The following is a 24,587-nucleotide window of genomic DNA, read 5'->3' on the forward strand; positions in this document are numbered from 1 at the left end:
ACTTTCGACGAAGTTCAATTTTGTCTTTCGCTATTTTGGTTTTGTAATTCTTGAATTCGTTTTCTAGGGTTTATAAATTTCTTGTTGATTGAGTTTAAATTTTATTGTTTTTACCAAATATATCAGCCGTCATGGGGACTAAGAGATTACCGTATCCCGGCGGTCTTTGATCTTGTCCACTTGTGTGTCTTTGTAGGGGTACCGTGGCACATTGAAGGTATTTCTATCTTGCAATGGCTTTACGGTGATGTTATTTAGTATAACCGCTCTTACGTTCGAACTCATTGGGATTTGAGTATCAGGTGGCAAACTTCTTTTAGAGTTGAACCGGGTTTTGCAACTTGTGGTTACTGTGGTGGTCCGCTACTCCAAGATACCGGTAAGGCGTAAGATGTTGAAATCGGACGGGTATATTACGCTTCTAGTTGTCCGCTTTGAATAGGGAATTGATAGATTGCTAACTCGTTTCACAAAATTGATGCGACCATGTGTCGCTATCAAGGTCGATCCCTTGTGCTCACGAGGTATATAGCTTTTGAGATTTAGTCGTGTTGAGTCTTTTCAATTGTTTGATGTCACACTCATCCGACTCATTTCTAACCTAAGTAATGATTATGCACTTTATGATATTGTCTTACATTCCTCGGTGTATTTCAAGCTTTGGAACGCCTCATTGAGAATCACATGCTTAAATCGAGGAAGGTAATGTGGCTCTATGGACTTCGCTTTTGTGGTTTAGTTGTATGTCGAAGATCGAGCAAGATGTTCTCTATGCTTACCGCCTTGGTACACGCTATAATTTGTAGCCCTTCTTTCATGCCGGATGAGCGGTGTAATCTAGATTCTTCATTTGTGACAGATCCTTCATTGACATTTCCTCAAAATTGCCTCTTAAATAGTGTGCTCTCACTTGGTATGATATTTCAGAATCAAGTCTCATTTTCTCAATCGAAATTTGCTCCTCAAGATAAATGGCTCTCTTCATTTTATTCATGTTTAATAAAGAAGGTGAGATTTTACTTGAGAATATGGATAACATAACTCATGCAGTTTTATCCCCTTCCCTTTAGTTCTGTCGGATAGTTTAATTTTGTATGGTCTCTCATTACGGTCTCTGAGAAATATATATTTTTTCTCTTGGCGTTTTCAGTATGACAAAGAAAGCATGGTAGAAGCAAAATTCAGGAAGCTAGAACAAGAAACTTGTGATAATAACAACGCCGGTTTACCTCAGAGCTGCACCTTGAAAAACAACACGGATCCATTGGCTGTAAAGTGAGTACTACCATCAAAGTGGAGAATATCAAAAATGTTTTGAGCTGACTTCTGCGTAAGTTAGTAAATATTTGCATAGAGATTTAATTGGTAACATGTTGTTTGGACGATGTAGCTCTTATATTCATTTATACTATGTTTATTTCAGCTTACTTGAAAGAGACCCTTTCCATTTGAAAAGCACATTGGTGCATCTAACCACTTGCTATGGAGCTTGGCCATTCAAATGAACTCAGATCTAATGACTTGTAATTTGGTGAAAGATTATCCTCAAAAGTTGGTAACCTATCCCTACTCCGCAATTTTCATTTTGTTTTCTCGTTCTTTACACCCGTCTTTCACTAAGTCACTTCTCAATTTTCAGAGCATTATCATGGTTTGTTGTTGGTTGCTATTACTATTGTATCAAGAAATATAGTGAATCGCGGGCGTTTTTCAGGTGACAACTTTCCTCTTAATAAATTGAGATATTCACTCATGATGCTAATCTAGTTATTCTTGAGTTAAAAATTTTGTGCTCCATATCTAGATGTGTACTATTCGATCATCAACAATTGCCTGCTTTGTGCTACATATTCAAATCACCGGTTTTAGTTGAACTGCATTACACTTCATTTATGTTTTACAAAATAAATTGGATCTCAATGAAAAGCTTCTATTTTTCCCCACTCATAGTGTCAATGAAAGGCTCTACTTTGTCCGATCCGCAATATTTTTAAATACCCAAAGACATTTTTTATGAGCATATATATGCATCGGCGGATCAGATTTACATTTAGTGTTGGCCGTTTGAGGTTAAAAATGCTTCTTTCTTCCTTGCTAACCCAACTTTTGAAACTTTTGATCTTAAGTCGCATTCATTCGTTATTCAAAAACAAAATCTTTTATGTTTGTTTTTATTCTCAGATCCCAAACCCGATATTTGCTCATCCAAATTAACTTTCGTTCTACAAAGAAAGCTACAACTCTGGATGGAACATTTCTCCCGCTTGGATAGGTCATGGAAATGCTTTCGCTGCTCAAGAAGAGGGTGATCAGGCTATGTCTTCCTTCCTAACAGCAGCTCGTTCATTTCCGGGTAATTGTTAATATGAACTCTATTGTTCAATGACATAATGAACTACATGTCTCTGCTTTCGTGTTGTGCTGATTTTGATGAGTGCAAACTCATGTTGATTACATAACTTTTTAGCTGGAAGAATTATCTTGAAATGCTTTGGATGTGTAATTGCTCAAACTAGTTTACCTGCAACCTGCTTAAGTCATTTACATTTATTTGGATCGCTCAAAAGTGTGGTCCATTTTCTTACAACTGTTATCTCCGGATACTAAGAAGTAAGAGAAGAAGACAACTCTATAGAATTGCACATTATTTGGTATACGCTTTAACATAAATTGCTCAAGATAGCTTGAGTTTCTAACAGAAATACATTCATTGTTTCCTCGTTGAGTTGTAACTACTTGTGGCAGTGTTACTTAGCTTTTAAAGTGATCTCCTTTAAATTAACTGAAAGGGACTGTGTTCTTAACTTAAATAGCATTTCATCTTGAGAGTTTCCTTCCTGTTTGGACCTTGGTATTTTTAAGTCAAAACATTTAGTGTCTAAGTTATCCTTCATTGTGGATCTATAAGCTCTGTTGCCATGTCCACAAACATCAACTATAGTATATTACTGCACTATAGAACTTTTCATGGTGCAAAGTACTAGGCTTTGTTATATCCTATAGTTCGAGGAAAAACAAAATATGTCTGACTCTTAATACTTCATACTTTCTCAAAGACATACTCATTGGGTATACAAGTTCCATATTGTGATAGCAAATCCAATAGAGAGAAAGGTTGATTTGGGCTAAAAAGTTGTGTGTACAATGTCCTTATTATTATCCACTTTTGGATTTCTTTTCATTGCATTTTTTTAAAGTATGCCACGGAATAGTTTTATTTCTCCTTATGTTGGCCATAATTGAAATTCTCTTATCACATAATAATGTTTTGTTTACAGGTTGAATCTTGATATTCTCTTGTTCCAGGTGCCATTTGCCTACTTTGTACATTAGGATGGAATACATGCGAACACATAACTTAACTTGCCGAGAAGGTGAAATTTTCATGCCTCTAAGCTATGATAGCTACATTTTATAACTATGGATGCTTAAGCGGTTTGCAATTGAAGTCTACATAATGAACACATAACCTCATGGGGAAACTATGGAAATAGGCTGTTAATATCGGTCGTATAAGTGTGACACACTTGTTGGCTACCTAATAAGCTTAATAGTTTGAAATAGAGACACGGTAGACTGTTTTCAACAAATGAATTGAATAACTTTGGATATTTGTATATCTATCTCATGAGTATTTTTTCAGTATAGCTTCTTACTTATTTCTCAACACCCCCCCCCCCCCCCATTCTCTCTCTCTCTCTCCCGTTCTCTCTACTTGAAAATGGAGAGGACACTACAAAGTAGCTTGATCCATTCTCGTGACTTGTCAATTGTAGCTTAATTTTCTACACGATATTTAATTTATCTGAGGAAATGCAATTTCAACAGGGTGATAGCAAAGGATCTGTGAAGGGTGGTCATGGTAGAAAAGAGGTTGCTGGAGTTCAATCGGGTCAAAGCTCCCAGGTATTATTACATTTCAATGGTCTTTTGGGATTTAAAGAGTTGTTGTAAATATGGGTAATTGAATTTAACAGCTCACTCATTAGGGATCTTTTGGGCAAGGGGCAAGCTACATCAACTCTCCGGTAAAGACACCCTCTCTGATATTACTTTTTTTATTGCAGTGCAACTTAGGAAGTAAATGATTGATATTTTTTTTTCCTGGTTTTCCATTCATATTAATTTGGTTTTGAAGATACTGCGAACCACCTTATTCCTTTTTGTTTCATAATGTGTCAAGTTGATGATTATCATTGATCATCCTTACCATAAAAAAATGTTAATTTATGGATGGAGTAAATCATCTGATGAGGGACCTACTTGTTTACCCCTATTACCTGGTGGTGTTTTGCTTTAATCTTTATAGTTTCTTCGATTCTCTTTCAATGCATCTATTCTCAAACCTCTTGGCAGCCATGTGTGAGGTGAAAATCTGTATGTACAAACTATGTGGGAGTGAATCATGTTTCGCTTAATAGAACGTAGCTTAGTTTCTATTGGTTGTCTCTAAACCTTGTGAATTAAATGTTTTGCATTTATCTTATTGTGAAGTCACGGTCCTCACATTGCAAAGGGTTGATGGGAAACGAGTTCCGCTGAAGTGGGACAAGATCAAGGTAAACAAATCCTACACATTATTGTCTTTTTCTTTGAAAAATATATATTTACATATGTTGTGAGTCTATATGTGAGTCTATATGTTAGGGCCCATATCAACCAGGTGGCACAGAGTGTGGGTATTATACAATGAAGTTTATGAGGGAAATAGTAGAAGCTTGTTCAACTGGATCATTTGAAAATAAGGTATTCGAAAGTTTTGACAAACACTTTATTTGGCTCAACGACTTCGCCTTATTCTTATATAGTAACTCCACATGTTGTGCTTTGACTCATCCAGATAACAAATTTAGAATTGAAGGAGACATACACGCAAGATGAACTTGACGGTGTTCGACTCGATATTATTCAGTTCATCCAGGAAAATGGGGTGTTTCAGTCGGAAGTGAATGAGGATGAGTTTTAGCTATGTTCGGACCCCTCCAGTTTAATTTATGAGTCTTACCTTTTTAATTTATGAAAAGAAATTTGAAGTTTGTTTTCTTAGTGCACTCAAAAAATTAATGGAAGTTTTTTTTTTTTTTTTATTATTATCTTTTTTTGCAATGTTTGATAGTTTATTGTACATTTTGGAATTTGTTGGGAAGATGGAAATGTTGTATGTAGGCAGGCTATGTAAATTTTGTTATGCAGGTTCGGTTTTTAAGTGGAAGACTGTTACTAGCATTATTATTAATATATATATATACTACGGTATTATAACACATACACTAATATAAACCACGGTTTCAATAGCTTATATGCTACGGTTATGTTGACAATCGTGGTATATAATGGGAATTACAAACCACGGTTCTTTGAAAAACCGTGGTATCCGTTAAACATATATACCACAGTTTTGCTATTATTATATACCACACCACCTATTGTCATTGTTGTATAACAGTGGTAAATATATTTATACCACACTTAAAAACAGTGGTATAAGTGTCATTCTGTAGTAGTGCTCGGGGTACTGGATTTAGATGTTTTGAATAAACCGTGGGTTTGCCTTATAATACAATTTTTTTTGCATCTCTTTTAGTTTTAATTTGCTTAATGTAGTGGAATGTCTTATTTATATTCTCTTTTACAAATAGTTTTGGAAGAAGATGATATCTTATTTTGACGTTGGTTTCAAGTTGCTTGCTCTGTCCACTTCAAGTACAAGTCAAGTCGATCAAGTACATACAAGAAGAATGGCCTCTCTCTCTCTCTCTCTCTCTCTCTCTCATGGTTTCCAAGTCCACTGGCCATGCATAGCTCATAGGACATATTTACACACAAAAGTAACTAATTCCCAAACACTATAAATTAGTTACTATTAGGGTTTCAAACTTTTTATTAATAGAAATTGTCCTAGGAAGCCTATTCTGCATTCTTTTTCTATATAATGGTTACGTGGGTTTGCCTACAAAGGGGAGTCAGGCTGTCTGTGAATACATGATATAGTGGCGCCAGTTGTGCTTGAGCTAATGGCTTGCATTCTGCTTTTTGGGTTAGCTGTGTGAGAATGCTCTCAGGAGAGCACAACCTTACATCGTCCCATGATGGATTTGTAAAACTGTGAGTAATGACTATATTTATAGCTTTTCTAAGTTTTATGCTCAAAATTTTTTTAGGTCACGCGGGGATAGTTTTTGGCGTTTGGTTTTTGGTTCCATCAGTGGGCTATATTGAAAGACAACCTAAGTAAATGGAATCTCCACCTTGCAGTGTTAGAAGGTACTTTACCTGCTATGATTATATTTGACTCTCACGGTTTATATATCTGCATTTTGTTGCATTGAATTAAAATCTTAAAATGCATTACCAATGACCCAAATTATTTCAAATGCTATTTTTCATTACTTGAAACTAATTATATGCAATGATGTCAGAAATAATGTGAAATGATCATTTTTTATTGTTGGTTAGTGATCATGGTTTATACTATATATACACGTCAACAGAAATCGGAATGTTTCTTATATGTTTCTCAACCAAAAACGAGGCACCTATTTGTAACCCCTTTGTTGTCTCCATTAAAACCTTAATCGCTCTCACTCTTCGATTATCAATTTATCAGCTAATCTATTGAAAAGCTAAGGATTCATTTACATACATTTGCTTACGAGGTCCAAGATTTTTTGACTGGAAACTTTGCGATTTTATTAAACCATATCAAACTTTGCTTTCTACACTTTTCGCAACTTTCTCTTCTACTTTTTGGTCTCTCGACACACCGGCCAATTCTTCCGCTCCGTTTACACTAAATTAGGTATGGTTTTCCCTTTTCCCTTTTTCTTATTATTGTTGTTTTCAATTTATCTCTATTATTCATTTATTCATTTTTCTTCTAAACATATATTGTATCTAATTTCGATGGTTCCTTTTGGAAAATCCAATCTATCCATGGATTATGACTTAGCTCCCTCTCTCACCATTGTATACAATGGAATAAAGGGCCTTTAATAAGTTACATAATGTATAGGATTTTTTTTGAAAACCATATATGTATATGCCTTTGAGTTTTTCAAAGATAATGAAATGAAAAAACATAGACATGAACTTGGATTAGGAAAATATTATTATATATTGAAGTTTTGATATCCATTTTGATAACCAAACTTTATCAGATATGTGTTGGCATGGATCAAGTACTATACTAATCCTTATTTAACTTAGTTTAGGCCTAACATGTTGTAGATTTGAGAAGCTATTATTTTTTTTTAAATTATTTGTGGGACGATTTGTCTCCAACCTGTGTTAGTAGCGCTCAAAGACTTTCTAGCACTTATTGTTATTATTAATTTTCAAAATATGATTGATTATTGTGTAAATGCATGGACACGCATGTACAATTTTCTACTATTTGTTTTCATTAGGCTGATGATTATAATTAATCTGCAATGTGAACTAATCAGGGATATGGGACATTGATATGCACTTTTAGTTGTCACCGTGTTATATGTATCTGAGAAGGAGGAGCAACACTAGAATCAGGTATGATTTTTTCTTTGTAATTAGCCTTTTTTGAACTTTGAACTACTATATATAGTATTGTATTGTTTATCTTATGTTCTAGACCCTCTGTGAGCGTGAGTTGGATTCCTAGGGGTCATAAGTTGGAAGCACCTCGCCTAGCTTCCCTTTTGAGCTCTCTTAGCTTAAGGTGTCCATATCAAATTTTACTCACGAAAAATCAGGAGAAAATTAGAAGATCGCCCAAAGAACTTACTTCTCGATATATCGATGAAACGGACGGGAATATTAGTTAGACTGTTAGTTGAAAAGAATCACAAGATTTACCGAAGCTATCTTTTGGGTTTACTCATCTCCTCTCTACATTAATCATCTCCAAAACACCAAAATCGATTCAATTTCATTGGTCTAAGATCTCTCTGCAATTCTTAGATCACTCCCCTCAAACCATAAAATCGGAAACTTAATATCTCCGCGAACTCTGACAGTATCAAAAATCCATTTAAGCTTCAAATGTGTCGACTGAAAAGATACATACTCGAGACTATTGAGTGTAATAGTGGAGGAAGATGCCTCTGGCAAGTTGTACAATAGACTATAGTTTTTTAGTAATACAGGTGAGGGTCTGCCTAACCCTAGCTTATTTTCGGGGAAAAAAAAATATGTCGACTGATATGCAAAAAATCAAAGAAATCAAAGATGAAGCTGAGGTATGCCATTATTTTTTAGTTTTCGTCTATAACCCTTAACTCAATACAAAATCCTTGATTATATTAAGCATTGGTATAATTGTGTATGGGTTGCTATTAAATTCAAGCATATGCATATATTTTTGTTCGAAAAATCGACTTATATGCAAATATTTCATGTGCAAGCAACATCTAGAGAACATGGTTATATACATGGTAGTAATCGTTTTTAATAGTTTAGACTTTTGAGACACTTTAGACTTTTTATACACGGAAGCAACAGAGACATTTTCCTTTTTTTTTTATTGAAGGAAACTAGAAGAGCTAAACTTTATTAGTCTACGAAAAAAATGAGGATTAATTATAGTTATGTAACTTCCTGATATCTAAGCTTTTACTGTAAAGTCGATGGATCAACTGTAGTTTCACTCAATGCTTATATAATTTTGTGAAATGAAAATATTTCTTATATGTCACACTTTGAAATGAATGCAAAGTTAGGGGACTTTGGCTTTGCTAAATTATGTGATCATGGAGGTGATCCTCAAACTTCTTGTCATGGCAAGTACTCTCGATTATATCACAGAAGAGCTTGCTAGAACTGGAAAAACAAGTACACATAATGATGTGTATCCATTTGGAGCATTTCTCACTATCATACCGTTCTAAATCAAGGTATGCGTCTTCTTATTTCTCTCTAAAATATATATTTTGTAATTAAACCAACATGTTTAATCAGGGTATACACATTCTCCAGCTTCATTAGCATGTCTTTTTAGCATTGGAATTGATTGAACTTTTATGGAATTGAACTTTTAGAAATAAATGGAAAATGGAACATTTAGATCTGAGTTAGCTAATAAAAAATTGAGAATTCGATGCTATGTTGATTTTGTCTAGGAGTGTCATGTTGAGTCACTTATAACTTAAGTAATTCTAGCATCCTCAACTTCTCAATCTCTTAAAAAGTTTCAAAAGGTATTAATACTCAATTTCTGTGAAAACCCCTAATTTCTTTTTGAGGTTAGGGGTTCCACAATCTATTTTTCCCCCTTTTCTTAATTACCTTCGCTTTTGTTGCATAATTACTAGAAATAATGAAACTTGATATTTAGAAGTATTGTCAGGAAACTCAGTAGTGGATTTAGCTGTTGTGATTGGGCAAAAAGCTCGCTATAATTCTGAATATGGATTCCTTTGGAGGTAATCCTACAAAGTAGCAGTTAAATCAATCCATTTAAAATTTCTATTTTATTCTCCTTATATTATTGAGTGTTGTATATAAATTTTGGGAGTGAATTGTAAATTTCCTATTTCTCTTTAGCTTGCAAATTTTGGTTTTCATTATATGTAATACTTACATGGTTGTATCACTGTAACACTGTTAATGGTTAGATCTTTCTCAATCTTCATTTTTATTTAAAATCCTATTACTTCAATTTATATTTGGTAAGTTCGGCAATTGCTCTTACATAGCCTATGTCCTCTATCTAATTTTCATAATTGGTTGAGATTGAAATTTTGATCACGTGAAATTTATTGCTGAGATACATCTCATTCAATAGGGTTGCTTAGCAAATGCCCGCATTTTCTTATTCTTAGTTGTTTTAGTTTACACATGTATTATATTTGAATTCACTATACTATATTTCTCCACATGCCACAACTGAAGCTAGCATCCATGTCTAAAAAATTAAGGTAAAAAAACAAGTAATGTTTTTTCAATTATTTCTTTATTTCCTCTTAAAAAAAAGTAAATAAGTGCAGTGTTGTGTTTATATAGTTTTGGTTTGTTGGGGGTTCTTAGTCTATATATTGTTGTCGTGAATTAGCCGAGTAATACTTTTTTTAACTTTGTTATCTTAAAGTGGAACTTTAGCTCAATGGAAGAGCACTTGAGTATGGAAATACATCTCAAGGGATGGTGGTTCGAATCCACCAAAGTCCTATCCATGGTAGTCTTTTTTTTTTGGGGCTAAAGACTATGTAAGTATAATCCAACTCACTTTTTGAGGTAATAATAAGATAGTCAAGCCTTGGAGAAAAAGATCAATTCGACACAACTTGAAACCATTTGTTACATATTGTTCTTCTCCTTTCTCATAAATCATTACAAAGATCTGTTTGATTTAAGTTTTGAGTTTATTGTATTTCCTGTCTCTTAAAAACATTACAAAAGGATCAATAGAAGTTGGTATTACACACCACCTTAAATAACTAACGGGAAATTATAAATTGGATGCAAATGCATTGAACTAACCTCAAAAAACAAGTAACAGGAAATTGAAAACTGGATGCAACTGCAATGAACTAACCTCAAAGAATAATTAACGGAAAATCGGAAATTGGATGCAACTGCTTTGAATTAACCTTAAAGAGTAATTAACAGAAAATCGAAAACTGAATGTAAATGCGTTGAACTGTCTTCAAAGAATAATGAACAGGAAAGTTGGAAACTGGATGCAACTGTATTGAACTAATCTCAAAGAATAATTAATAAAAAATCGAAAATTGAATGCAGATGCATCGAACTAACCTCAAAAAACAATTAACGGAAAATTAGAAATTGGACGAAAATGCATCGAACTAACTTCAAAAAATAATTAACGGAAAATCAAAAATTAGATGCAAATGCATCGAACTAACCTCAAAGAATAATTAATGAAAAATTGGAAATTGGATGCAAATGCATTGAATTAACCTATAAGAATAATTAATGGGAAAACAAAACCGGATGCAATAACATTTAGCTAACCTCAAAGAATAATTAATGGGAAATCGGAAACTGAATGCAAATGCATATAACTAACCTCAAAACATAGTTGTATTATATGTAGTCGAAATGTCTCGACAAGTATAGTTTTGCATTTAAAATGATTGTGTGAACTCAATTCACATCCTTTAACCTCACACCTCCACCCTCCTTGGTCTCTTCGCGAAAATGAGACTCTCTCTTTTGAACCTCTCAGCTGAACCCATTTGGGGCTGCCTAAGTACCCCCGACTTCTGGGAAGATCAAGCTGTTTTATAGTTCACCTCTCCTCTCCTCTTACCGCCGCCCCCTTTTCTTTCTCCTTTCTCTCTCTCTCTCCTCCCCCTCCTTTAGGTCAAAGTCACTGGGCCTTTTTCTTTGGGCCCATCTCTTTGGCCTAATACCATACGAGGCCCACTTGTAATTTTTAGGCCCATCTTTTGGGCCCAATACCATCTGAGGCCCACTTGTCTCTTTGGGCCCATCTCTTGGGCTCAATATTATCTGAGACCCACTTGTCTCTTTGGGCCCATATCTTGGGCCTAATACCATCCGAGGCCCACTTGTCTCTCTATCGCTCCTTTTACTTGTAATGTTCGTGGTCATGAATATGGCTCACACAATGATGTTTATCATATTTTTATTTGTATGATTGGGAATGCCTAGCTATTCAGCTAGATGCAATATGATCTTCGTTTCATTTGACATTCTCAAAAAAATTTTGATCAAACGCCTATTATTAAAAAACAAAAAAAAGTCGAAAGGGTTATTTATTTTTATTGTGAGTGGGGTTTTCATGTTGCAAGATCGATATAATATTTATATCTCATAGCTCTGCATAGTTGCAAATATTTTTCAAAATAATGTAATAGATAACGGCACCCATTCGTAGGACAGGTTCAAAAACAAGTATAACACAGAGTTAACAGAGAGGTGAAACTGGTATTTCTTTTAAAAAAAAATCTATGTTTTATATCTATAATAACACAGAGGGGTAAAACCAAAAGTAAAAAGGTCAGGCCAACTTATTTTATCCTTAATGGTTACTAAAATTGAAATCGTAGCTTACTTAATGCTGAAATTTGTCTTTGTGAGTTACTAAAACAAACGGTGTCCTCTAGAGTTGCTTTGGCCTCGAAATTGGTTATCTAGATTATTTTATTGTATAAACATTTCTTTAGTTAAATATGGGTTTTTCCATCTCAAGAGCATCATATATCAACGCGCTACTAAAAATTTTTGTGACACATTAGCTTTTTTCGTCGATCAAAATTGCTAAAAACGTGTTAAGTACCAACGCATTTTGACAAAGTTTGGGGTTTCTATTTCGGACGGGAATAGTTGTCCCGTTCCAATTTAAATTTGTTTTAAATGGCAAAAGTTGTCCTGTCCCAGTTGAAACAATTTTTTTAAAAATGCGTGCATTCAAACTTCCAGTAACCATTTCCCATACAAACAGGCGAGATAAACCCAAGCCCCCTCACTTTAATCACCTAATCAAATATCGTTTTTCTACCAAATTTCATTCTGTTTTTTGTAATTGATCACCATCGTCGAGCTGGACGTAAGAGGAGTCTTTTGCATGGGTCAGGGAGTTCAAATCCTCAAGAAAACGAGAGTGAACTTATACCAGAAAATGATTTCCAATTTCCACCGAGAATGAGTATTGGTGATCATCCGTCATTGGCTAACGATCGGAATAATAATGTCTCGTGTTTATATAGTAACGAAGGAGTAAGTATGAGTTTATGAACGTTCTTTGATTGATTTTTATTTAAAATCGTGTTTAGAATATATCGTATACTAACTGTTTGATTAAATGCCTCAACGTGTAGAAAATGAATAGTACCAAATGGAGATGTGCAATGCCAAGCGTTAAAGACTTTTGGAGACACTTAGAGGAAAGACAAGACGATATGGTGCACGTTAGAGAACAAATATTGCAAACGCGTTTTGGTCATCTGATATCTTGTTCGAACATTTGGACTGATCGTCTAATCATATATATTTGTATTGGCAGAGCAATGGTGGCACACCACACACACTTTTCACCTTCCATGTGCTGAGCTTGGTATCACGCCACTTGACTTTTCAATGTTGACGGGTTTAAGTGTGGGCGAGAAGAAACATGTTTTGTTTGATTCAAGTATTGAAGAGGATATGGGAAGGTTGAGGACTCTACTGCCTTCGTTGTTTGATTTTGATGGTGAGCTTGTACTAGAGAATATTGGTGGTAGATACATTTTGAACTCGGCTTTTAGAGAAATATACATGTTCCGATTAGATGTGGATTATTGTCTGGAACATCAAATTGACATCCTATACTTAGAGCCAAACTCAGAGGCGGAGAATGAGTTTGTCAGGGCTTTTCTGTTATAGTTTTTGGGCCAAATGGGTTTCACGACTGGAAAATCTGGGGTTCATGCTGGTTGATTAGCGTTTTTGGTAAACCTTGATAACTTGGATGATTTTGACTGGAGTGGTGCTTTCATGCCACATATGTATACTTAGCAAATGAAATCTTACTCAACCAGGGGCGTCGAGTTGGTTTAATTGACCAAACTCAACAGTATTATGGGTATTTAGACCATGAACGAGCTGAAAGAGCACACACTGAGCAATAACATCATGAACGTGACCAGACGATAGCAGATTTAACAAACCAATGCATATATATAGGCTATAAGTCCAACTCCAACGGATCTAAATATATTCGTTGGGCCCAAAAAAATCTAGCCGTTTTAATTTGTAATTTTTTATTGAAAAAAAAAATTGAAAAAGTTATGGACGACAAAACTTGACCTGTCCAACATCTTGGGCCCAACAGTCCAAAATCGAACCGTTTTATTTTTTTAATTAAAACAAATGAAAAAACATGGATAGTAAAACTTGACCTGTCCAATATGTGGACGGCTAAAGTTGTCCCGTGTGAGTGGCTGTTAAATTTTTGAGTATTTTAATCGAAAATTTGACAATTAATGGGATAGAAACGGGTGTTTGATAGCGCGTTGATGAACGAAATTACCAAACAAATTTCTATCTATCACATTAGAAATAGGATATAGCACGTTGATGATGCTCTAAAAAATTGAGATTATGGTTGTGAACATTATGATATTTTGTAAGTTTTGATCAGGGAATGTCTCAACGGATAGAGTTTGGCTAACAAGATCTTTCAAAAGGGTCCTACGCACTGAAATTTGTCACCTAAAGTCCCTCTTAATCAATCTTAGTTTAAATAATCAATCTTAGTTTAAAATAAGCATTTGTTTTTAGTATGGTGACGTTAACATAATCTAGGATTCCATGCGTATATTAGACGGCATATATCTTAGTCACCTGCCCTAGCCCATAGCACCTTTGCACTTTGAATACGATGTTTTTACAAATTAAGTTGAACGCCATACATTGATATGCTAAGTTGATTTTATCATATGTGGCTACCGAGTTGAATTTACCTTTTCGATCAGTCAAAAACCGTGTTCAATCAGTTGAAGTCAACAAAGTCAATCAAAGTCAATCATACTGCCGTATGTTGTTAAAATTGATTAAGATTAGTGGAGTGGTCAATTGGGATTTTTGAACAATTGAACAGATGAGTTATTTGATTTGAAAAAGCATTCCGTTTTTTTCTTGTAGAAAATTTTGATAGGGGAAAATATTGATTTTTCATATAACAAATTTTGCCAAAAGAAATTATATGGGGAGTACTTTGACTACTTTCCGTCAGAAAATGTCTGTTTTCATGAGAAAATTTTCTGAGCAATCAAATACGTATATTGTAGACTTAAATCTACAAATTATATCATTGGAGGAAATTTGAAGTGTTACACCACCATGATCAAACACAACAATAGTAAGAGAGTGGAAATAAATTAGCATTCTTCTAATTCACACAGACACACACACATACCATGTTTATGACGTACTTGTGAGAATGTTTGCGTGTGCTCAGGATGAAATCATAAATCCAAGGAAGTAGACGAAATTGAAACTGTATTAACCACCAAATTTTAACAGAAAAACATGCTGGCACACCGCGTATGCTAATTTGGAAAACAAAACAATATATATTCTGATCCGCTGGTTGAGCGCGCTAGATCGATGACATGTATTTAATGAGTGCCAGGACCGCACCTTCATCAATGATGGCACAACTAGTATAAATGAACTGTATGTCTGACATTATAGTAGCTTACCCAACTGCCGCCTGCTTTGATTTAAATATCATATCATTTATCCTCCTAACAATTAATAATAGTATAAACCACAAAAACAACTACCTAACCATTGTTTCAGTGGATATTGCTGTCTAAGTAAGCTTTCTACTCAAGTAAAGTCAGATGAAGGAGGGGCCATGGAGTGGGAAAGTGTTTACCTGTTCATCATGAAAACCAAAAGAAAAATATAAATACCATCCAAAGTGGTAAAAGAAATGGTAAATTTAGTCGTCAGTAGGCAACTATATTCAAAGTTGTAAAGTAAGAAATGGGAAAGTTAGAAAAACATAGACAAAAGCAACGGGACAACAACAATAAAGCAGGTGTTGTTGTATAGGAAGGAAGAGGTGGTAGAACAAGGGACTGATTCTTCTCTCCTTCCTTTACTTTTTTGCTAACAAGCAGCTTTCTGAAAGGTTTGGAAGCTTCAACACAGTCTAAGGTACTCATCCTTTAGTGGTTTTTCTCTTAATACAAAGTATGAGTATTAGTTAGTTTTAGTAGTTTAAAAACATGATCTTCAGATAGAAAAACATGAGAACTCCTGTTCTGAACTTTCTTGTTTTGTTTTCTTCTGTTTGTTCATTTCTATTTGTTTTGTTCTTTTCTGTGAGGTGAATGAACTGTTCTTTCGATTATCTATTGTACTCGGAAAACATATGACATGTCTACATAACAGATCTACTCATTTAAAGAATATAATAGAAGCAGTTCCATGTCCTTGCTCATATGTCTCAGTAGAACTTGTTCAATTCATCGTCTGTTTGAGGTAGTCCTCCTCTTAAAAACCAGAGCACAAGAAATCGTCTGGTCTCGTCGTAGGGGAATGACATAATAATTAATTACCTCTTAAACTACTGAGTTACTGATCTCTTTAAAAACAGAACAGGCTTGCCAATAAAAAAAACAAGGCTCTTAATGCACACCTTATGTTTAAAATTATGGATAAAGTGATTGGATGGATGTGATTTATCAATTGAAACTGTAGAAACTCAAATAATTTGTAACTAATTAAAGGGCTTTGCTTCAACATGCATATCTTGCTAAGCCTGCGTTTGTCTGAGCGGGGTGGGGCGAGGGAGAAAGCATCTATTAAGTATTAAGATTCTTCGTCTTTTGAAATTTGTCCCACGGTGATATGTCAGTTTTCGTTCTATTAAATTTATATTTTTAACATTCTTAGAGCCAAGTTAATCCACTCTCTAATAATAATAATTATTGCATACGTAAAGAAGATAGTATCTCACTTTCTCCAGATACGAGTGATTTGAGTCAGTTAATGGCTTCTGCAATCAAATCTTCCCACCTGTGGTTGTGCCCTGTAGATTGAAGAGCGAGCAAATCTTGCACACTACGTACATAGATTGGGGGTGGGGGGTGTCTGACTATTTCGTGTAATGTTCACCGTCTCGGCCTCCTTTCATAGTGTAACATACACAAGCTCAAGATCTCGCTCTTCACATACACTAGTAGTCTAGTACCATTTTTCATACAATTTAACTAATTTAGCGAAGATACTAATAGAGAGCATATAAAGGAATATTGTGACCTGTCTTTGCTATCGTGCCTGTTTGTGGGTTTTCTTAGATCTTATAGTAGTATTGCATGGTTGTATCCTTTTTCTTTTGTTATAATGTTTGTTTGTTTTCATCATCTTTAGTTTTAATATTGTAACAGCTGGTTTTTCTTCCTTTTCAGGTAACATAATAATGCTAGACACATGGGAAAGAAAGTGAGCTGGTTTTCAGCAATCAAGAAGGCTTTTACTCCCAACTCCAAACAAAAGTTAGTTAATGTAAGTTGCACAGTAGGAGGATCTATGTACCTGATTTAATTATTTCTACTCAGGGCATGGTCTTTTATGTGCTGTTCGCCCTAAGATTTATTTCGTGTTCATGTTGATACAGTGACGATGCTAACTTTTGAGTTCTTCACAAATTCTGCAACCAATTTAAAACTTTGATATATGTTCAGTTTGATAACAAAATTAACTAGATAAATAAATGAGAACTATTTAGAACTCAAAATTTTGAATTGCACCAACAATTTACATCAAAATGTTGATGTTTGCCGCAGGATCATGAGACGGAGAAGAAAATTAGTTCCAAGAAGTGGGGACTAGGGAAGATAAAGAATGGAGGGACCACATCTTTCATCCCTCTGTATAGAAAACCAAGCAGTATCGAAAAAATACTTGGGGATGCCGAAAAGGAGCAACAGATTATTACGCGGCATACTTCTGATGAACCAAGGACATCTTCTATACCAATCACTGTATGTCATCCTCAAGCTGACGTTATATACAACAAAACAGATACTGCAAAGAACCACCACACTGCAGCTATCAAGATTCAAGCAGCTTATAAAGGTCACATGGTAATAATAAGTCTACAGTTTTAAGTTTTATTTACTTTAATTTTGTAGACACGATGATGTTACAAACTACATGGTAACAAACAACAAGAAAGATGGAAACAGAACTAAACCTCAACTCTCTATATGCTCATCAATCCATGTATCTATTTCATACAGTCCTACATCAGAATCACTAATAATTCATGAAATGGACGACACACTGAGAGACTCCTGCTAATGGGGGTTAATTGTTGGCAAAGCTGTGTATAAGTATAGTCGACGTTGCCTTATTGAATGAAAATTTATGTGATTGCTGGCACAGGCTAGGAGAAACTTCAGGGCTCTAAAGGGTATGGTGAGACTTCAAGGAGTAGTTCGAGGACAAAATGTGAAGCGCCAGACAATAAATGCAATGAAACAAATGCAACGCCTTGTGAAAGTTCAGTCTCAGATACAGTCAAGAAGGATTAACATGTTGGAAAGCCAGGCTTTGCAACATCAAAATCTACAAAAGAATGATGGAGAATTTCAGAGTGGCTTGGGAAGGTGGTCCTTGTCTCAACCGGTGAGTATTGTCCCAAGGAATCTCCTGTGTATTTTGTGTCTGCTTCTACCCTTAGTGTTCCTAATATCGATTCCAAAAGAGACAATTTGCTGCTAACCGTTCTGGAGCAATGCGGTCTTTTAGGCGCCTCCCTGCGCACATGGTATTCCTGCCCGCAAATCTTTGGGATATCAATATCAAAATCCCCAAGATTTATAAAGATGACTGCCATGTATAGTGAGGAGGTGCTTACTAGAAGATGCTCCTAAGAATGTAGGTTGATTGTTTGTGTCAAGTTTTCCCAGCTCAACTTATTCACCATAGTTGGGGATAGACAAATTAGACTATTCGATCAAGTTCTTCTTTTCTTTCCTCTAGCACATCTACTTTCTTCCTTTGTATAAAAGTAACTGGTCCACTGCTCTGAATAATTTGTTGCTAAAGGTAAAATTATCAGAGATATATCTCTTAGCAAGTAATTGATAACAACAGATGTGATAAGTGAGTAGCCACTAGTTAGCATACTAAAGGTGTACCATGCAGTCTGAAATTGGCCAGAATGAAGAATGGGATGATAGTTTGCTCGCAAAAGAAGAAATCGAGGCAAGGATGCAGAGGAAGGTGGAGGCTTTTATCAAGAGAGAGAGGATACTATCCTATGCCACTTCTCGACAGGTACTTGCTGATCCTATACCATATTTGCTTAGAATCCTTACACCATATTTGGTTTGGTCCATTACCTGCAAATTTATGTTTAAGGGCAAGGTGGTAGATTATAATTCTATAGCGGAATTGAATCTAACTTCCACGGAAATCAGTAGATACTAGATTTTAGTTGGGCTTTATAGATGATATAACATGAGGCTGAATAACCAGTTTCCATAGAAAATCTGATTCAGTGTGAATATCTTCTCTTTTTGTTCCATAAGTGGTTCAAAGCTGGATCAGCTCAGATGTCTCCAATGGAGCTCCGGTCAGGAGCACTCCCCTGGTGGTGGATAAGGATAGAGCAGCAACTTCCCAAACAATCTGCAGACAACATTAACCCAAAGAACAAGATGGCACATGCCAGTCCAGCTTTAGACCCAAGTCCAAGACCTCAATCAAAGCAATCAAGGTTTGGAATTGAGAATCTCAGTTCACATACACCAAGATCTTCCAAATCCCCGGTGGCAACAACAATGACAAGTACAAAGCATACTCCAGTTCAATCAACTAGAGCACATCAGAGCAATTGCTCAACGCCAGTGAAGCATGCAAAACCAAGCAGGACTAATGGGAATGATTTCTCATTTAGTTTTCCACAGAGAGATGACGATAGCTTCACAAGCTGCCCACCGCTTTCAGTACCAAACTACATGACTCCAACAATTTCTGCAAAAGCAAAATTGAGATGCTATGACTATCCCAATGAGAGATCGCCAGCAACGCCAAGTTCAAAGCAGAAGAGGAGGCTGTCTTTCCCACTAACTCAGAGTATTGGTTCTGTAGGGTGGAAAAGAGCATCTTCCTTCTTCTCAAGCAAAGACTCTAGCTCTCAGAGGATGCAAGGTAACCACAGGTCCATGTCTGTCCAGTCTGTAGGCAACCAGAGTGTGGATTCCACCACCTCAATGCCTGCTACATTTGGGAGAAAGCCCTTCAACAGATTTGTGTGATTTCTCAACTCACTTTTTACTCTTTTATGTTAGTTTTGTGTGAAGTGTGCAGCTTGATAATATGATCCTAAAAGTATGTAATAACAATACTTACATATTACATTATATTAATAAAATAACACAAGGAGTGATGGTTTTGTAGAGGCATTAAGTTTCAGTACCAAGAATATATTCAGAATTGCGAGTACTATATGATGCAGGAGTTGAATGATGGTCACATTTCTAGTGGTGTACAACGACGCAGCCTAACTATATTCGATGATACTAGAAACTTGAATCATAAAAGTATTTCTAAGAGATGTGTACGTTCTCCATGAAAACAAAATGTTCTACGTAAACAAATGAACCACAAGATGAGATCATGTTACCTCTTTGTTGATCCCTTCAATAGTCCTTGGTGATATGAGGCTTCCCACTAGAATTGTTAGTTTACAGTCACGCTGCTGAATCACATCCTCATTAGTAACTGCAATAGGCGTGAGAGTTCTCATTCGGTCATCCTAGTAGCTCAACTTTTGTTTCCCATGCCACAACAAGAATTTGCCATTCCGTAGTTTCATCCCTTTAAAGCCAAATCTAGACGGACTCGCCCATATGTGCTCAAACAATATTCTTGTGTCCAAGAATTCTGGTTTCCGTGATCCTTCATCTTCCATATGTCAAGCTGATCACGAGAAAATCTAACCAGACATAGATGTTCATCTAACACTACTAACTCTTGATCCCCGTATATTAAATTGATGGCTAAAGGAGGTTGTATAATACTAAATTCTTCCGTACTCATACTGAAAATAAGAATAACAAAATTCTCCAAACAATCTTCCCCTAGCCAATGAAGATATCCATTCACAAATACATTAGGAGGACAAACAAGCACATCTGAAGGGGGACTCTTTAACTTTCTCCACCTGCCTGAACCAAGAGTATAAATTTGAGCTTCATATTTATAATCTGAATGCTGCAAAATTTGAATCACCTTGTACTTATCATTAATTGAATCAAAACCAAACCTAGAAAAGACAATACTACAATTTTTGTTCTTTGGGGGTTCTGGAAGTAAGATGTGCTCCTGGGTAATAGGATTGCAACTATAGTATGATTCGTGGATACATGGGTCGCATAAGAAGTAGTCACAATAACAAATCAAGCCATTAACTGAACTGATTACTTGGTAACGAAACAATCGAACAGAATCACACAATTCGAGACTGTAAGGAACTGTTGAAACTTGATGATTATCGAAAACCTGATGATCTACCAGATAATCCACGCCTTTATCTACTGTTATCACTATGCAAGGGGACCTATTTTGGAGTGCATGGACGTAATGCTTCATAGCGAAACGAGGATGATGGATTACATTGTACCAGGTTTTGCATACCCAACGAAAGTTAGATAGAGATTTCAGAGGTAGTCTTGATAGGATATCGAGTAAAACATCACTTGGAAAATCTCCGCTTACTTGCAGCTCTTCTTCTCCTCCTTCATTGACACAAAATTTTGCCATCTTACATAATAATATAATATTAGCCCCTACACAGTGACGCTTAAGGCTTCTATAAAATTGCACTGCAAGGAAACTGGTTTCCTAATTTTTAAAATAACAATTCAACCTATACCGACTGACAAAACGGATCCTAATTTTAGCCATTTTCATTACCCACCGCTAAAAGATGAACTCATCTGGTCCCAGGACTATTGACTTAGCGTGCACAAGTTCTATTAACTAATCAACTACTGTCTTGCACAGCAGAGCATCTGTTCGACGCCAGTGAAGCACGAATTGTGAACTGAGAGCCTGAGACGTAAACTTGTGCACGTGAAGTCGTAAATACGCCGACCTCTTTCCCTGGCCATGCATACTAGTTACTAGTTACTAGATACTACAAGTCTACAAGTACATATATATGGGATATGGGTCCAATAATTCTTGCCAATGCAAAACTGAAAAGTACAAGAGAAACTAAACGAGAGATCTCCGCCAGTGTCCCACTGACTTTGAGTAGTGGACCTGTAGGGTGGAAAAGAGCACCATCCTAATTCTCAAGGAATTGAAGGACTCTGTATCTGTTAGAGAGTCAGAGGATACAGTCAAGGTAATCACAGGTCCATATCCATCTAGTCTGTAGGTAACTTTGTAAAATCATGAATAGTGAAGCACTTTCTCCCGTTGAAAGATCTACTACGAGACATTTATTCTGTTATGTCCGGCGGGCGACAAGAAAATCCCAACTATGGATATTTTAGCCACCAGTTGGAACTCAATCATGATGTAGTCCCATACTCACCTTATATTATTTGTTAGACGCACGGCTTATATGATGTATCTCGGAGTCTTGCTAAGGGAACAAGAGGTTTTTACTCCCAGCTCAAAACAATAGTTAATTAGTCAATGTAGTAATGTAAGTTGCACTGTCAGAAGATAGGAGGATCAATATATTATACCTGATTTTCCTACTACTCGAAGCGTGCTTACTTTGGTGGTATTTGCCCTGCAATTAATTTTCTCTTCATGTCCATAGTTAATACAGTGAACGAAGCTAACTTATTTGGAATTGTTCTTCACAAAATGTTGTGAACTTACTTTGAACTTCCTCTGGTAACAGCAAATTGCTCTGTTGTCTCTAATTGATAGAACTTCGGAGTTCTCATCATAGTTGTTAGCTTCAGAAACATTTTCTGACAAATGTTGTTACCAGCTCTAAATTAAAGCATTCAGATTTGCTGGTATTATGACAAAGGAAGTGAGTATAATGATCATCCCTAACTCTCTAAGTTCATGCCTGGTAATAACCGACCTCGTTTAAATGGTTTAAGATTAGTGAGCTGAGTTGCCTCACCTTTTTATGAACGATTAGTAATGATTATAATAAATGAGTTCTGGAAGAACTAACAAAATCATCAACAGAAAAATGTATTTTCGGTAATAATATTCTCAAGAAACTCAAATTACAAAAGCATGTATGAAATTAAATTGGTGTTCTCCCTGAAAACAACATGTTCTTCCTAAAAAAAAACTGAACCTAACAACGAGATTATATTACCCCTTTGTTGATCCCTTCAATAGTCCTCGGCGAAAAGAGGCTTCCAAGTAGGATTATTGGCTCACAATCATGCTGCTGAATCACATCCTTGTAATTATCTGCAATAGCTGTACGCTGCTGAATCGCATCATTGTTATTAACTGTGATAGCTGTGAACGTTTCCGTTTGGTGTTCGTAGTAGCCCAGTTTTTGTTTGTCATGCCACAACAACAATTTACCATTCAATAATCCCATGAACTTAAATCCATCACACAATGAGGGCACCGGTAATGCGTCCAGGCAAAGGAAATATTTTTTTGTCCAAGAATTCTGGTTATTGTGATCCTTCATCATCCATATGTCGAGGCGATCATAGAAAGACAAAACCAAGCATAGATGTTCTTCTAACACCACTAACTTTGTATACTCCTCATCAAAAACAATAGTAGAAGGTGGTTGTATTATACAAAATTCTTCGGTACTCATACTGAAAGAAAGAATAACTACAGAAGAAAATGAACAATTGCACCCTACCCAATGAAGATATCCATTGACAGACACTTGAGAATCGTAGAATTTTTTTTTTTTTTTTTCATAATCTAAATAGTAGAAATATGATACACCAGATGGGGGACTTTTTAACTTTCTCCACCTGCCTGAACCAAGAGTATAAACTTCAGCTTCAGCTTTCCAACAGTCCTGTTCCAACTCATCACAAGATGAACACCGAGCGGTTTCATCAACTGAACACAGTGTGATTTCAATCACTTTGTACTTATCATTAATTGAATCAAAACCGAACCCAGACACAGTAAGATTACCATGAATGCGTGGTGTGGTTACTTCAATTGAAATGAGATCGTAAGTAATAGGATTGCAAACATAGTAGAAGTATGAGGCAAAACACAGCAAGCCATTAGCTGAACCAATTACTCTGAATCCAGGCGTTGGAAAAAATCCATTAAACTTAAGACGGTAAGGAATTGTTGAAACCTCATGATTGTCAAAAACTTGATGATCTACCAAATAATACTTGCACTTGTCTACTGAGAAAATTATGCATGGGGACCTATTTTGAAGTACATGGGCGTAATGCATCTTAGCGAAACGAGGATGAGAGATTATGTTGTACCAGGTTTTGCATACCCAACGAAAGTTAGATAGAGATTTTAGAGGAAGTCTTGATAAGATACCGAGTAAAACATCGCTTGGTAAATCTCCACTTAGTTGCAGTTCCTCTTCTTTATCTCCTTCGATCACACAATATTTTATTTTTCTCACAGTTGACATGGTAGGTAGCTCTGTTGTCCAACGGCCATGGCTAATATGCAGCGACGCTTTTATAAAGTTTACTGTTGTACTGCAATTAGAACCCCATACCAAATCCAAATCCAAATCCAAATGGGAAACTGGTTTCTAATACCAAAAGGCAAACACCACTTAACTAGATTAAAGTGTTTGTAAAACAAAAAACACTTCAAATTAAAAGGCAGAAAACAAAAGGAACTCGTAAAACAGAGTTTGCTCTAAAGTGTAAACTTAGATGTCTCTCTTTACCAATGGGAATCGTCTAATGATATTGTTATCAAATTCTTTTAGTTCGTGTTATAGCCTTACAGGATTAAGATATCTAGCTCGAGTAGGATTTCATATACTTAAACTATTAAATAGTACGGCTCTCATGTCTTCTTCTTTTTTGCCACATTCAAGGCTCTCTTTGTTCAAGGAAATAAATTCTCTCAAGTGTATATGTGACTCGTTAGTACTTAGTACTAGTTAGCAGACCAGCTGATTAAGGTGTACCTTGCTATGCCAAAATGAGGAATGTGATAGTAACCAAAAA

General features: G+C 35.7%; 3 protein-coding genes and 2 long non-coding RNA genes across 9 annotated transcripts; 3 read left to right on the top strand and 2 right to left on the bottom strand.

Moving 5' to 3' along the window:
• The first annotated feature begins 886 nt into the window (after positions 1-886).
• Positions 887-5,106, top strand: LOC147495087 (uncharacterized). 2 transcript variants are annotated; one of them, XR_015198868.1, is made up of 11 exons: positions 887-1,008; positions 1,151-1,330; positions 1,424-1,551; positions 1,640-1,714; positions 2,231-2,353; positions 3,279-3,374; positions 3,829-3,906; positions 3,978-4,028; positions 4,495-4,559; positions 4,648-4,746; positions 4,841-5,106. It is a non-coding gene; the product is annotated as an uncharacterized LOC147495087 (long non-coding RNA). The 2 variants fall into 2 exon arrangements; XR_015198869.1 differs by lacking the exon at positions 887-1,008 and having other exon boundaries at positions 1,256-1,330; positions 3,307-3,374.
• Positions 5,107-7,232: 2,126 nt separating this feature from the next.
• LOC147495088 (uncharacterized) lies at positions 7,233-9,605 on the top strand. The gene is made up of 3 exons (XR_015199038.1): positions 7,233-7,524; positions 8,690-8,867; positions 9,320-9,605. It is a non-coding gene; the product is annotated as an uncharacterized LOC147495088 (long non-coding RNA).
• Positions 9,606-14,892: 5,287 nt separating this feature from the next.
• LOC147495089 (F-box/kelch-repeat protein At3g23880-like) lies at positions 14,893-22,346 on the bottom strand. Of its 2 annotated transcripts, XM_086569590.1 has the most exons (3): positions 20,090-22,346; positions 16,990-17,104; positions 15,208-15,322 (listed from the first exon to the last, which is right to left on the bottom strand). In XM_086569590.1, exon 1 carries the CDS (start codon positions 21,226-21,228, stop codon positions 20,278-20,280), a length of 951 nt encoding a protein of 316 aa, XP_086425716.1. In that variant the 5' UTR covers positions 21,229-22,346; the 3' UTR covers positions 15,208-15,322; positions 16,990-17,104; positions 20,090-20,277. The 2 variants fall into 2 exon arrangements, with proteins under 2 accessions (XP_086425717.1, XP_086425716.1); XM_086569591.1 differs by lacking the exon at positions 16,990-17,104 and having other exon boundaries at positions 14,893-15,322.
• On the top strand, positions 15,322-19,862 carry LOC147495090 (protein IQ-DOMAIN 13-like). 3 transcript variants are annotated; one of them, XM_086569587.1, is made up of 6 exons: positions 15,322-15,606; positions 16,863-16,959; positions 17,241-17,540; positions 17,842-18,084; positions 18,607-18,738; positions 18,993-19,862. In XM_086569587.1, exons 2-6 carry the CDS (start codon positions 16,885-16,887, stop codon positions 19,719-19,721), a joined length of 1,479 nt encoding a protein of 492 aa, XP_086425713.1. In that variant the 5' UTR covers positions 15,322-15,606; positions 16,863-16,884; the 3' UTR covers positions 19,722-19,862. The 3 variants fall into 3 exon arrangements, with proteins under 3 accessions (XP_086425713.1, XP_086425715.1, XP_086425714.1); XM_086569589.1 differs by lacking the exon at positions 15,322-15,606 and adding an exon at positions 16,186-16,297; XM_086569588.1 differs by lacking the exon at positions 15,322-15,606 and adding an exon at positions 16,281-16,304.
• Positions 22,347-22,670: 324 nt separating the features above from the next.
• LOC147495091 (F-box protein CPR1-like) lies at positions 22,671-24,533 on the bottom strand. Its single transcript, XM_086566274.1, has one exon. It carries the CDS (start codon positions 24,032-24,034, stop codon positions 22,757-22,759), a length of 1,278 nt encoding a protein of 425 aa, XP_086422400.1. The 5' UTR covers positions 24,035-24,533; the 3' UTR covers positions 22,671-22,756.
• Between the last annotated feature and the right edge of the window lie 54 nt (positions 24,534-24,587).

Source organism: Coptis chinensis, chromosome 6 (assembly GCF_015680905.1).
Source record: "Coptis chinensis isolate HL-2020 chromosome 6, ASM1568090v1, whole genome shotgun sequence".
Taxonomy (NCBI): domain Eukaryota; kingdom Viridiplantae; phylum Streptophyta; class Magnoliopsida; order Ranunculales; family Ranunculaceae; genus Coptis; species Coptis chinensis.

Bases quoted from the DNA above. Each gene is read 5' to 3' on its own strand.
- LOC147495090 (XM_086569587.1), top strand. From the start codon at position 16,885: ATGGGAAAGAAAGTGAGCTGGTTTTCAGCAATCAAGAAGGCTTTTACT. The intron at 17,541-17,841 runs GTAATAATAAGT...TTGCTGGCACAG, and splicing joins CAGCTTATAAAGGTCACATG to GCTAGGAGAAACTTCAGGGC. The intron at 18,739-18,992 runs GTACTTGCTGAT...TTGTTCCATAAG, and splicing joins CCTATGCCACTTCTCGACAG to TGGTTCAAAGCTGGATCAGC.
- LOC147495089 (XM_086569591.1), bottom strand. From the start codon at position 21,228: ATGGCAAAATTTTGTGTCAATGAAGGAGGAGAAGAAGAGCTGCAAGTA.
- LOC147495091 (XM_086566274.1), bottom strand. From the start codon at position 24,034: ATGTCAACTGTGAGAAAAATAAAATATTGTGTGATCGAAGGAGATAAA.